Below are 14,029 nucleotides of genomic sequence, written 5' to 3'. Positions count from 1 at the left end.
CAGTCAGATGAGCTAGTCTGAGAGATCATTACCTGTCTGACTGCACTGTGCCAAATGTGAAGTTTGATGGAGGAGGGATAATGGCATGGGGCTGTTTTTCAGGATTTGGGCTAGGCCTCTGTCTCTAGTGAAGGGCAATCTTAATGCTTCACCATACTAAGACATTTTGGACAATGCTATGATTCCAACACTGTGGCAACAATTTGAGGAAGGCCCTTTTCTATTCAAACATGATTGTGCCCCAGTGCACAAAACAAGGACTATAAAGACATGGTTTGATGAGTTCGGTGTGGAAGAACTTGACTGGCGCGCACAGAGCCCTAACCTCAACAGCATCAAGAATGAATGGGCACAAATTTCCACAGAAACATTCCAAAATCTTGTGGAAAGTCTTCCAAGAGGAGTGGATGCTGTAATAGCTGTAAAACAAAACAAAACAAAAAAAGGGAGGGGGGGGGGGGGTCCACATTAAAGTACATGTATTTGACTACAATATCATTACAGTCACTGTTGGTGTAATGGTCATGCGGCTGAAGGCTTTTGTCCATAAAGTGTACATGTTGTTCCAGGTTCTAAATTAGTCACCTATACAGTAGTGCAGCACAAAAAAAGAAAATCTTCCAGGTTTAGCTGTAAAGATGTGAAAGAATTTTCTTTAAACCACCTGCATAATTGAATTCTTCCTCATTTACAATGCATAAATTAACACACACTTCACAGGTACATGGTGCTGCTAATTAACTCACATATAAATCACTCACCCACCCTCCCTCAGTCAAACAAAGACACACCATTGTTCACTCATAACGCTTGCTCATCATTGCATAATTTTAACAGACTTTCACCTGCAGAAAGAGGTCTTCCATCTTTTTTAGTTAAAACAATTTAGGTTAGCAAGGTACCGACTAAGACAAGACATGCAACCACTTCCTAATAAACACACTCTCATCCCCGAGCTGACACAAAGATCAGACTTGTCCCAATCCTCTGGTGATAAGTATTCTCTATCAGGAGCAGTCTGGGGCAAAGCAGTCCCTATATAGACCAAACGTGCCCTGCCTTCAAACACATGAAATAAGCTGCTTTCCTCCTATATGCTCTGTAAGTTAGAGATGTGAACAGTTGCTATCTTTGAGTCCCAGTGAGCTGTAAGAGGAGATCATCAGTCAGCTAAAACACAGCCCCAACACTTCAAAAGAAACTAATTTTAAAGGCTCACTGCGTGGGCTGTAGCATATTAATGTAAAAAAGGCAAATTAAGAACTGAGACTATGAGTATCTGATCATAAAGCTCCAAAGATTAGATAAACTGGTGTCCCATTTCAATCTGGCAGCTTATTAATAACTGTCCCAACTTCATAGCAAACACTGCTGAATGAACGATAGTCAACAACAATGCTGGCATCCTGACAGGAAAAACAATGCTCCAAGTTTCACACATCAAATGAGTTAAATCATGCAGACGTTACCGTATGTGCAGTTACAACACAGCCTGAGGACCAGAAGCACCTCCATATCCTTCATCTCCTCTCCTTACTCTGTTCTCCTGCTCTCTGCCTCCTCTCTTAGACAGAGACAGGAGAGAGAGAGAGAGGGAGAGAGAGAGAGCGCTCACACACCAGTTTGCCTCCCAAAGCCCGCCACTGCATACACAAGTAGAAGGGGCTGGACCGGAGTCTTAAAGCAGCACGTCAGCTCAGACAGACATACATCACACATACACCCAAAGACAAAATGCACATAAAGACACTTACCCTCCATAGACACAGTTGAGGTACAATCTTTGGAGTCTTTAGGTCCTTTAACTTTGAGATTCTAAAAAAAAAAGAAGAGAGGGGCGATCAATTTCATTATTCATACACACCCAACCGTGGATGCAAACTTCTACACACACACACACACACAGAGCTCTCCACTTGCTTGGCTGACTCCGATAGAACTAATGAAGAAGTATAGGGTCACTGCAGCAGACAGAGACGGCTGAAGGAGGCTGGACCACACAACAAGCTTTGCAGATTTACCTCACAGGAAATCAGACCTATATCCACCTCTATACCTCAACATATTGGTACAAATATTATTTTTAAGCAAAATAGGTGTTATGAATTTAAGGTTTTGATTTAAAGTTCCTAAAATTGTGCATGAATTACCCAATAATTGGTGCAACGGACTTCTGTTTTTGTAACAGTGGTTTTGAAAAAAGTATCAGGATCGTTACATTTTTTCTTGAATAACTTGTAATGAAAATCTCACTACATTTAAATGGTATAAAAGCATGGCTGTCATACACACAAGTAAAATGTTTACATTCTGAATGAGAAAGCATTGCTTGCTTCTGTAAAGAACTTGAAGTGTTAATTGTAATAGATTCATTCTTTATTATGTGTTCATTGCAAATGCTTTTACAACGAAGCAGATAAAACTGTGATTTTTTTGTGCAGATCTTGTGGCAGCGTCCTTAAGTTTTAAAACAAGGGAGTTTTTCCCCCTAAAATTCAAATAAAATTTCTGTAATCATAACAAAAACTTTTACCTTTGTATGTTTTAAAATTTACAATTAATTTTAATAATAAAATATTAAGAACATCATGAGTTTAAAGTAAGCATAACCATCCATAAAACTAAAACGCACCCACGGGCAGAGGAGTGGGTTTGGCACTGGTTGGATTTTAATAGGGCACTTCCATCACCATGACTAGTCAGTTAACATCTACAACACATTCAGAGCAGGAGGATCTGAATGTAATCTGAATGATCTTAGCACGAACCCCTCAACAGCCCTCCCTATCAGCTGTCAATACTAAATATATCCACCCTGCTGTGCATTGGCGCCGTCAAGCCTTCAAATGTGAACTGCTGAACTGTTTTGGCATGGACATGCTTACATGTTTATAGTGTAGAATCAAATTTAGCTGTTAATTTTGTCTGAAACCAGTGTTCCTCATATTAAAAACACATTTCCCTTAAACCCCGCTGCTTTCTGTCAAAAAGAGGATGTTATGTTTGTCTTGCTTCCCCCCCTGTGTTGTTGAATTATATGAATCTGTTGTCTCCTTCGCTGTATTCAAGAATATTGTGATGGTTTAAGACACCTAAAACCAAATAACAGCTTACATGTAAGTATTAGTGGGGAACATTTTACCATCTAATCTTTATTGGTGAAAGGAGGAGATGTTCTGTAATTTGAATTACAAGAGATCAGTTTTCAAAACTTTGTGGCACAAAATATTAAATATGGTATAAAACAATGTTCTACCAGGCAAATAAGAAATTATTATGCTTATGTCTGGGGACTGTTTTAATGTTTTTTAAATTCAAAATAGCAACTCTGCTAATGGGAGAAGTGAAATCACAGGAATCTGTGGATGAAGGCTGCATTAATAACATTCCAAATGATCTACCTCACTCTCAGCTAGCTACTCCTGATCAGTCTGTGATCATCAACAAACATACCTCAGAAATCTTCTGGAACTGACTGTTGGCTTGGCTGCATTTCTCTGCTGTCTCCAGCGCCACCTTGTAGTTGTCCACAAAGGCTTTGTACACTCCCAGCTGGCTGGCCTGCAAAATGTAGAGGGATGGAAAGAAGAAGAAATCAAAGATGAGCAGAAAAAATGGTGCAAGACATCATTTGAAGGACAACCACCAGCAAAATATTAGGGGTTAATTATTTTAAAGCAAAAATATAAAACATTTGATGGTTTTAGTTTCTTGCAAGGATTTGCTACTACAAGATATTTTCTAAATTACAGACCTTAGGTTTTACGAAAATTTGGTTCAACAAATCTAGGAGTTGGAAGACGTTGATTTTGAGAACTTACTGATTTATCATTTAAAGAGGCAGATTTATCAATTATAACTATAACCCTATAACATCCCTAGAACTAGGGATGTGTGCAATTAGATGATAATCCAACACCCCCCCCCCAGTAAGAACAAAAGTTTCTAGATGGTTGAAGTAGATATTGACATTTTAATTAATTCAAGCCCACAATTTCAAAAGCTGTGCCAAACAGCCAATTGGCACAAACCAGGGCTAGTGTTGATGGCTGTTGTCATACTGCTGTAACCCACTGTTTCTGCAGGCTCTTTTTATGTGTTCCACTTTTCCACAGTTGTGACATTTTTCATTGGCAAACCTGCAGCCTTCTGCCAGGTGATTTTCTCCACCGCATCTGTAGCATTTTCTAATGTCCAAATGGGGCTCTGTTCATGTGGCGCTAACCATGCTCACCGACCTCACTGCTCTGTTCCTTTCACCAGGTTTTTCATGCCATGTAAATCAACAATGCCTCTGTTCGCCATCTCCATTGCTTATGCAACATCATTGTCAACAAATCGACAAAGTTACAGTCCTGCGCCAGCTTTCTCAGATTTGCCACGTAAACACCCTTACTTTGCATATTACTCTGCTGCCCTCTGTTGGCATTAAGATGCAACAACATTCCACAATCACTTCATACTGCAGGGGGGTCCCTGAATGATGACATTTTAGGATTGTATAGAAAAATGTGTACATATTCATGTTTTTTTGGCACCAGTTTCAAACCAGTACATCCAGGAAGTCCTCTGAGAGGTGTCAAGGACAACTGGAGCAACGGTGTGGAGTGCAAATTGAGACAGACACACAAACACAGACACGCTGCCAGTTGTAGTAGTAAGATTGGCAAATAAGCAAGAATTTGTTCATAAGAAAGTGTGCGCCCTGAAACTACTGTAAAATCCCATACTTGTCACAAAACACATTGGACTGAATTTCAGTTACATTGCTATATGAATATATTTAAATGACGTCTGCATGTCCCACTATTATATACAAATTTATATACAGATATAGCAGAGAAATTAATTTCCAAAGGGTTGTGATGAAACCTGCACTCCCACTTACTTAGTAGGGGACACACAGCATCACAGTCAATGCACAGAGGCTAATCAATTTCCTATAATGCCACCCCAATGGTGACACTATGCAGTCCTCCTAAATGAAATGAAGCCACGCTCTTGTTCTCTCTCTTCTTCCCTTTCATTAACAGCCACTCTCTGCTGCACTGTATGTGCATTGTAACACAAGCTGCAGACCAGCAGTGCATGAATATGCATCCTGCTACAGCTATGCCTGAATAGCTGGCTGAAGAGCTGACTGCATCTTATTAAAGCAACAAGATTGGATTCAGCTGAATAGAGTGAATGAGGAAGACTTGTTACTTTTGTACTTAAAGCCCCCCTCCTCCTATTTTTCATTTCCGCTTCTCCCACTTCCCTCAGAGTGTGAAAAAAGTGGGCTCAAGAGAGAACATATGAGGGAATCTTCTGGCCGCAGATGAGGCTCAAAAGTTAATGAGATCAATATATCCTTCACAGGCCAAGATAAGAGAGAAAACAAAAGATAGAGCCAACAGTTGCTTAGTGATACAGTTAATTCTGACATAGTCACTTAGCTAAATAAAGACAAAAAAAAAAAAAAAAAAAACAGTCACCCAAACCAAACAAGTTACACTGTCTGTTTCTAGCTTCATCATAACTGTTGGCTTCATTTTTTGAGCCAAAACCTAAAAAGGGAAGAGAGAAACCACCAAGTGCAATGACAGAATGTCTAAAGATAGACATTTTTTTAATTTGGCAGCTTCGCTGGAAAGTACAAAACCAGCAGGATGACGTGATTGAGATATTTTACCGTGTTGCTTTGACACACTGTGACTGACATGAAACATCTCAAGCTCCAGAACTGTCCGTCACCACCATGCTGGATGTAGACCAAGACTTTATACAAGTCACTGCATTTTTAACAAGTTAACAGGTCATTGTGGCTGAAAAAAACAACAGACTGCTTTGTGTGGAGGTGGGAAGGAGAAGAGGTAGAAGGGAAAAAAAGGAGAAGAGGAACAAAGAGAGGGGGATCTATGTGAAAATGTTGACCAGAAATGGAAAAAAAGTTGCAAAAATAATGAATGAGCAACTACTTTGGTTGATTTTTCACAACCATAACTTTCCAATGGAGGTAAAGTGATTATTATTATTGAGTGGACAAAACAGTATATTACAGGATGTCATCTTAGGCTCTGGGAAACACCCGATGACATTTCATCTCTATAGACGCCATTTTATAGACAAAATAACTGACTAATTGAGTCAGTAAACACTTGACAGGTTTACTGAATAATGACAGCATATCTGCCATATCTGTACTCAAATATAAAAAAAAAAAATCTAAGAGCTACAGTACAGACAATGTTTCTAAGAATATCTTGGCTCATCCCACACAAGTGCAGCACAAAGCCATATTTGACAGATGAATCATAGGGTTATGATGAGCAGAAAGACAAAATAAAACAGAGCTTTGCTACTATTAGATTCTAATGCTAAATATAGACAGCCTTTGGTGGCACTTTGAATTAAGGAAGCAAATTCTAATCAATTTTCTTTGTGCATATTCAAGCCTAGCAGTGTTCACCAAGCTATAATGTCCTGCACAATACAATAACATCTGAAGTGAGTATGCATGAACAAGTAAGCTATTTAGCAGCAGTGCTTTTTTAATAAAACAGCCCATACAGCCCACCATAACAATTTTAATGATAAGCAGTGTTGGTACAGAAGATTAAGTAAAGCTGACTGCTGTAGTGTGAAATATAAATACTGTATGTGCATGTCTCCAGGAAATACAGTGGATGAATGGATAAGTTCTTCCAGTAGCTGAAATAAATTTGTCTTTTTCCACTCAAACTTCTGTCAGTTGTGTAAATGTCATGTAAATCATGCACAAAGATTTTTTAATTAAACAAAGGTGATTCCAATCAATGCTCAAAAAGTACAAGTCATGCATCTCTGTGTGCCATGGATACCACTGTACGTAAATGTATTACATGTTATTATTTTATGACTCATAAGTTACATAAGACAGTCAAGAGTTTTAACACATGTCACTGTTTTATCATTCATCTTGTCTGATGTATACAACTGATGGTTTCACGGTTTAACTGGTGTTAGATTAACTGGTGACACTGTCAATCTTCTACCCACTCCCTTCCTGATGTTAAGAGTTTATCAGTGTCTTCTGAGACATTAACGCTACTTGAGACGAGTTTGGTGGGCCACAACATATGTTTAGAGAAATGAATATTGCAGAAGTAAATTCAGTAACTTTGCCATGCGTAACTATGAAAGGGTAAGAACATCTGCAGCAAGTTACCTGACAATTCATCGAAAGATGTTGGAGATATTTCAGTAAATGCCAAAAAAGTCAATCTTGTGTGGTACTTCATAAAACGCTAGAAAGACAAAGAAGAGTCGCTCAGCTACATTCACTGTTGTTGCCTGTAGATAATGATTTGGAAAATTATCCAAAAGTTATTGAGATATTTCAGTCTAAACAAAAATGGTCAGCAGACTATCCATGTAAAACAATAGCAGAGAACATGGATTACAAATAGACCTAATGTCTGATATGTGTTTAAAGCATATCTTTATTATGCCCCCAAACCCCTCAGAACAGCAAAGCTAAACCCTTCCTACATCACATCTCCAGGGACTTTGCCAGGATTTGCCAGTTCAAATTACTCGTCATAGCCAGCAGCTGAGCCCTTTCCTCGTCTCTAAAGGTGAGAACAGTTCGGACTGTGTCCGGCTTTATCCCCTCCCTGCCTGTTTTCTCTAACTCGGTCCCTCTGTGCTGCTTCATTGGCCTCCAAGCTGCTGACAGGGAGCAGTAGGGGGCAGAGCAGCTAATTACTCTGCCATCTGTACACTCACACTCGCTCTCTGACTAAATGTTTAGCTGCCACATGACATCCTCATGTACGCACATACAAGCAGCACAGATGGGAGCTGGTGACTACACTAATAGGTGTCACTTGGTGGTGAGACTCCTCGGGGCCACAGAGAAGAAAAGGGGAGGAAAAGAGGAAGTGCTTAGATTACATATGGGGAGGCTCTGTTTTTCTCCTCTAATAGAAAGAAGCTCTGATCAGTCTCATCCATCTTCCTGTGCTGCTGAAGATTCATCCCCTGAGTGTTTGTGGTTTCTTTAAGTAGCAGCAGTAGTCCGTCTGTTACTGCTGCTCAGTCCTCCACTTGCAGAAGCTGTATCAGAGATCTCCTAAACTTCAGTTCCTGAAGTTAAAAAATGTTCATCAAGTATTTTAAAGTTGTTGAAATCCTTGGTAAAGCCAGAAGATTAAAGCCTGTCATCTAATTTACTGAAATAACATAAATTATCAAGCATCTGAGGTCAATTCAGTACAATGACTATTAGGTGAAAGTTCAGTTATATGATTTGTTTAAGAGTAACTTTAAGAAACAAAACTTTGGATTCTGTTTATGGACTGTTTGTTCTCGTTAGCCTATTGAAGAGACTGAAGAACTTTTGGAAGGAGGATAGAGCATTAATAATAATTTAAATTTAATTCCTTCAGCGTATTTATTCTAATACAATTTAATAACTTTTAAAAAAATCTGTCATTTATTCGCTTTAATTGCCGTACTGAAAATGTACTGAACCGTGACTTCAAAACTGAAGTACCCAACTGAAATTCTTTTGTACTGTTACACCCCTATTGGCTTCCAGTATATCACCTCCTTCTCCTAAAATGACACTGATTAGTCAGGCCAGTTGTTCAACCTGGCACAACCCCTTCATATTGGAGCTTTGCAAGATGAATTTACGTACCTGATGACAGAGGTGGAGTCTGGCAAATTATTCTGCTTTCCAAGGCTTTATGCCAGTTTAGCTCAGTTGGTATAGCATCTACTAACAGAAGCTATGGTCCTCACTGCATCGTTTGCACTCCACACACCTGCACCCTCTCTCCCCAGGTTTCCTGTCTCTCTTAAGGTGCACTTTCATAATAAAGACAAAAAGTCCTCCAAAAAATCATTTAAAAATATCTTTAAAAAAAATAAATAAAAAGATCAGCATCATTTCAATGAGAGGCCAATCTCATTCATGGGTGAATGATGATTGGCTACAAAAACCCTGATCAGTGCAAATTGTTAACTGGACAGAAGTAAAGATTTGGGACTTGATTTGGACCTGGAATCTGAATGTCCCGAATGGACATAAATTCCTGTTAATGCATTGTTTAAATGGGTTCAACCCTGTTTGGGTGGATTCACCGCTAAGGGCTGATATATGTGTTGGGTGTTCAACTTATCATAGGTCAAAAGAATGGGGATGAATGAAGGTGTATTGTGAGTTGGGAGTTTCCTCACTGGCATTTCTGCTTTTCATTTGGATATATTTATATTTCTTTTTAATAGGAATAGCTTGTACAAAACCAAACTAGATGTTTTCAGCCATCAAAGTTACAAAAATCTGAAGATGTATAAGTGATAGCAGGTTACATTTTATAATACAAGTTGACATGATATTAAGGTGTCAAGTAAGTTCCTTTATGAGGCATTAGCATAAAGGGAAAGCCGGAAACATGGCAGAGAAGCCTGTTTTTAAATGCCAGTGAGACAGCCATCAGCATCATGTTTATCATAATGATCACATGAAATGTACTCACTTACTACTCACTCAGATTTGTGATATTTTTACATAGTCTGAATCAACATTAAAATGCAGAGAAATGTCACCTAAAGTCCAACCTCATGATAACACAATATGACACCTTGTTTTTCTCCACAAGTATAAGGTTATACTCTAATTCAAGATCACACATTTCCCACAAAAGTAACCAGCTCTAAGAAATCAAATACAGAATCTCAGTCCAGGAGAGCCAAACATATTTTACTACTTTATTAAGCAACTTGAGGTTCAAACAAGATTCCAGTCTTCTGGTAACTAACAAGATTTTTTATCTGAGGTGGCATTACACTATCTTGTGCTCTAGTCAAAACAACAGTGTGAACATGACTTGGCAAAATGTCACAGAATGTCCAACAATGGGACGTCTGATTCCTTCACAGCTCATTAGCGACAATAAATCAAGTCTGCTCTGAGCCAAAACTGGGGCACAAGCTGAAAAAAAGGGCATATTTAATCACTGAGCTGATCAGAGTTCGTCACATTTATCTGGCTGTTGTATTAAATTTAGAAGAAGATTAATAACATGACATAAATGAATATAAGATACAAGGTGACTTTTACAGCCTCCATCTTTTAAAACAAAAGGAAAAAACTGAAGTCACAACCTGTGGTCTGTGCAATTTTACATGAAAAGGATATGTAGTAGTGTGACTGTAGTTTACATATATAATTTTTCTCATGCACTGCAATTTACCCTTTTGTCTTTCATATATTTTAATTTTGAACAATCATCCCACCCAAAGAAAGCTAGTTTGATTAAAGTAACAAAGACTGAAGTTAAGTACATCATACTTGTTATGCTGAAGCTAGTCCCCACAGGAGGGGCATCTCTAACTGAGAGGGTAACTTCACTCATGATAATGCCTAAAGTCACCCTTGGAAAACTATGCCGCTTCAGGGATGGTTGTCAAATCATTTCTGTACAATGACAAAAAACACTAAAGGCCTTTGCACACTGAGTCTGAACCTTTTGCACCTTAAAAAAAGAAAATCGGGGAGCAGGTGGCCTGGTGGTTAAAGGCGCTCCCCATGTACGTGGGCGGCCTGGGTTCAAATCCAGCCTGAGGTCCTTTACCGCATGTCTCTCCCCCACTCTTGACACTGTTTCCGACTCTATCCACTGTCCTCCTCTAATAAAGGCACAAAAATGCCCAAAAATAAATCTTTAAAAAAAAATAAATAAAGAAAAGAAAGAAAAGAAAATCAATCTCATGTTGTTCTAATTATGTTTGCACACTGACGCCTAAACTTTTGTCAGTCATAAATTTTTTTCCGAAAGGGTTCAATTTTATGTTCCCATTAGTCCAAGTCATTTAGATGGGGGATTAATGATTCAGAACAGCGCCTGCTGCTTCCTTCACTCTCGCTCTGTGGATATACCAGATAAAGGCATACATTTGTTCTCACAGCCACCTAACAGAGACTGAAAAGTTGCTTTCCATATGTCAAACTAGGTACAGTTGCGACACACGAGGCGTGAGGCTCATATTCACTGTTTAATTATGTACCAGTACTCAACAGTAGGGCTGAGCAGTAAATCGAAATTTAGATTCAATCTCATTATGGCCTATTGCAATTCTAAGATTGCAGAAGGTGCAATTTATTTAATCAGAAGTGTGTGCCAAAACACCAGTTTGATATTTTTTTGCTGCAGAGATGTTCTGCTCTACATATCATGCAAACATTCAGGTGTCAATATCTAAAATAGTTAATAAAAAATCCAACTTCCCTCATTTCTGTAAATGCTTTTCTTTGTCAAAATGAGAATGACATAAAAATGATTGTTCCCTTCAGTACAACAATTTGTATCGAATTTGTTGTATGAGTCAAAATAATCAGAAGTAGATATTTTTCTAAATTCTCTGGCCCTACTTTAATCAACCTAATACTGTGTTGGTTGTAATATAGAATGATTTACTGCTTGTTTTTATTGAAAAATACATGAGATGAGGAACTTAAAACAATTGCATATTAAATTGTAATTACAATGTTGAAAAAAATAATCGCAATTACATTATTTTCCCAGATCATTCAGCCCTCATCAGCTATTTGCCACATTCTACAAATTTTCACAGTGGATACAAATAAAACTCAACAGACTCTGTGCAAGGTTCGAGTAGGTGACATTTAAAGATTAGGGATCCGAAAAAAAACGCATCCAAAAATAACAGATTCGTGTGCAAAGACCTTAAGAGTGATCAAGTACTGTTTACTTCAACTAAAAATGTGTTTTATCAGTGCAGAATAATAAAGCTGATATATAGTGCCGTGAAAAAGTATTTGCCCCCTTTCTGATTCCTGAGTTTTTTGCATATTTTTCACACTTAAAGGTTTCAGATCATCAAACCAATTTTCCATAATATAACTTGACTTGGGCTTTTTTCTTCTAAAAGTGCAGTAAATTAACATTCATATTGTTGGAGTAAGCTTTTTTTATTAACTTCCTGCATATTCTACAATCTAACATAACCTTGATAATTAGATTTCTTTTTGATTTATTTTTCCGAGTGGAAGTCCAGTTTTTTACATGTCAGCTGAATTTTGAATTACGGCATGTTGCATCATCAGCTTAGTGCTGTCACAGTAAAGAGCATCTAAAATATGTTACAGTTTGTGCCGCGAAGCCTTGTTAAAATTACATTATCCAACACTAATCCACTGACAATGTAATGATCCAACACAGAGCGAGGACTAACTCACTTTAAGACCTTAGTGGAGGCCTGGAGCCTTGCTAATTCTGTACACACTAACACATTCTCACACATCACAATGATACTGCTACATTATGTACTGCAAGTGCCTGTTAAAGCAACATAATCCAGAACAAATAAGACAGATTGGAGGCTGCAGTGTTTCTGCTAATGCACTCAGACCACAGACACACACATACATAACATTCACAAGCACACACAGTCTAATTCAGACAAGTGACTCATAAGTACAAATGGCATGAGCCTGACGATTCTCCTTTCTAACACTCATTTATATTTCTCTGCTGTTATTACACACAGTGTGATTTCTTAGCCCACGTCTCAGACTCACCAGTTTCTGGAACAGATGTCCCACTGTGACCTTCTCGTCCCACTGCTGGATGTTGGGTAAGAGAGCGTCGTAAAATTCCTTGTGGATCTCAAAGATGTCCTGGATTTTGTAAAAGATGGTCTCTACCTGCTGGATGGTCAGGACGGGCTGTGAGGTTGTGGCTGTGGCTTTTAGAGGACGCATAGGCTGCAGAGTCACGAAAATAGAGAGAGAACATAAAGAATCAATGAACACAGCTCAGCCTAACAACAAGAAACCAATTATGGAAACATTTTTATTAAAGAAAACCACTTCATATACACAATATGACTATATTCACAGCTTGTTGTCTTTTGTTTTTTTTTCAAACTTCAAAGCAATTTTGGTTACGTTTTTGTTCACATCTGTATGCTTGCATATTTTATAAAAGATTTAGTCTTAAGTATGTTACTTAATGTATCATACTGTTATTCACCCATAGACTGTAGGAAATATTGGATGATATTGGTTACATTAGCTATTTTGTCACTGAATGGGACTTTAAAGCCATCCCACAGTGGCTGCAACATTGCAAACGCTGTGTCAAACAAAAAGGCAAGAAGAAGCAGCATGTAACTATAAAGACATGTCCTACACTAACCTACTCAACCTGTAAACATGGTCAAATCAATATTTCAACATGAGGTTCATATCTGACTTCCTGTGTTTCTGCAGCCAGTCTCAAGTGGACACTGAAGGAATTGTAGTTTTTTGCGTTTGCACAGTGGCTTCATTATCACAGAGGTTGCTGCTTGGTTAAGCCCCACCCGACACACACCTGCTGTTAAAATGTGAGTTGAAATCATGTCTATTTTATGAGCAGGCTCCGATAATCATTACAATTCATCGCAGAAAATTGGCCAATCAGTGGCCTGATTAAGCTTTTGCCCAACATTGCCTTAGTCACCTAGTGACAAGCATAATATTAGCTTCTCTGCTCTGCAATTGGAGGACTCTGCTCTCTGCTGTACAGCCTCTGACCGGTCAGATCACCTACCAACTCACTTAATCAAAGATGTGTGAGGGGTGGACATGGTGATGGTGGGGGCTGAATTACAGTGAAAACAGAAAAGGCTTTAACGTTATGGAAGCAAAGGTTCTCTCAGGCGGGAGCTGAGTCAGTGTCCTGCTGACTGCGGGGTTGTCTGATAGACAATCTAACAGGCTAACTCATTTTTAAAAGCACACACAATGACTGTAAAGTCAGACACACAATAAACGCCTCCAGTAAGTTCTGCATATGATGGAGAGCTTAAAAGCACTCATTGTTTTACAACGCTGTTCTAATTCTTAAGAATGACATATCTATGTTTACCTTTCTCTGTCATTTGTTGGAGAATAGGATCCTGAGGCTACTAAAAGGAGCTGTTGGAAACTGTAACAGCCAATTTGAAGCTGGAAATTAAATTAAGGTAAATCAATGTCTAAATTGTTACTAAT

General features: G+C 38.5%; 1 protein-coding gene across 4 annotated transcripts in view; it reads right to left on the bottom strand.

Annotated features, from left to right (window-relative positions):
* Window positions 1-14,029, bottom strand: part of abr (ABR activator of RhoGEF and GTPase) — a 237,685-nt gene that overhangs the window by 110,544 nt on the left and 113,112 nt on the right. For all 4 annotated transcript variants that reach the window (XM_041801080.1, XM_041801081.1, XM_041801082.1 and 1 more), the window contains 3 exons: window positions 12,572-12,757; window positions 3,454-3,561; window positions 1,755-1,815 (listed from right to left, as the gene is read on the bottom strand). In XM_041801080.1, coding sequence (XP_041657014.1) covers window positions 1,755-1,815; window positions 3,454-3,561; window positions 12,572-12,757 — 355 coding nt within the window. The remainder of the gene's footprint in view (window positions 1-1,754; window positions 1,816-3,453; window positions 3,562-12,571; window positions 12,758-14,029) is intronic.

Source organism: Cheilinus undulatus, linkage group 12, assembly GCF_018320785.1.
Source record: "Cheilinus undulatus linkage group 12, ASM1832078v1, whole genome shotgun sequence".
NCBI classification, from domain to species: Eukaryota; Metazoa; Chordata; class Actinopteri; order Labriformes; family Labridae; genus Cheilinus; species Cheilinus undulatus.
Note: the sequence above shows the minus strand (reverse complement) of the source record. Positions and strands in the feature narration are given on the sequence as shown.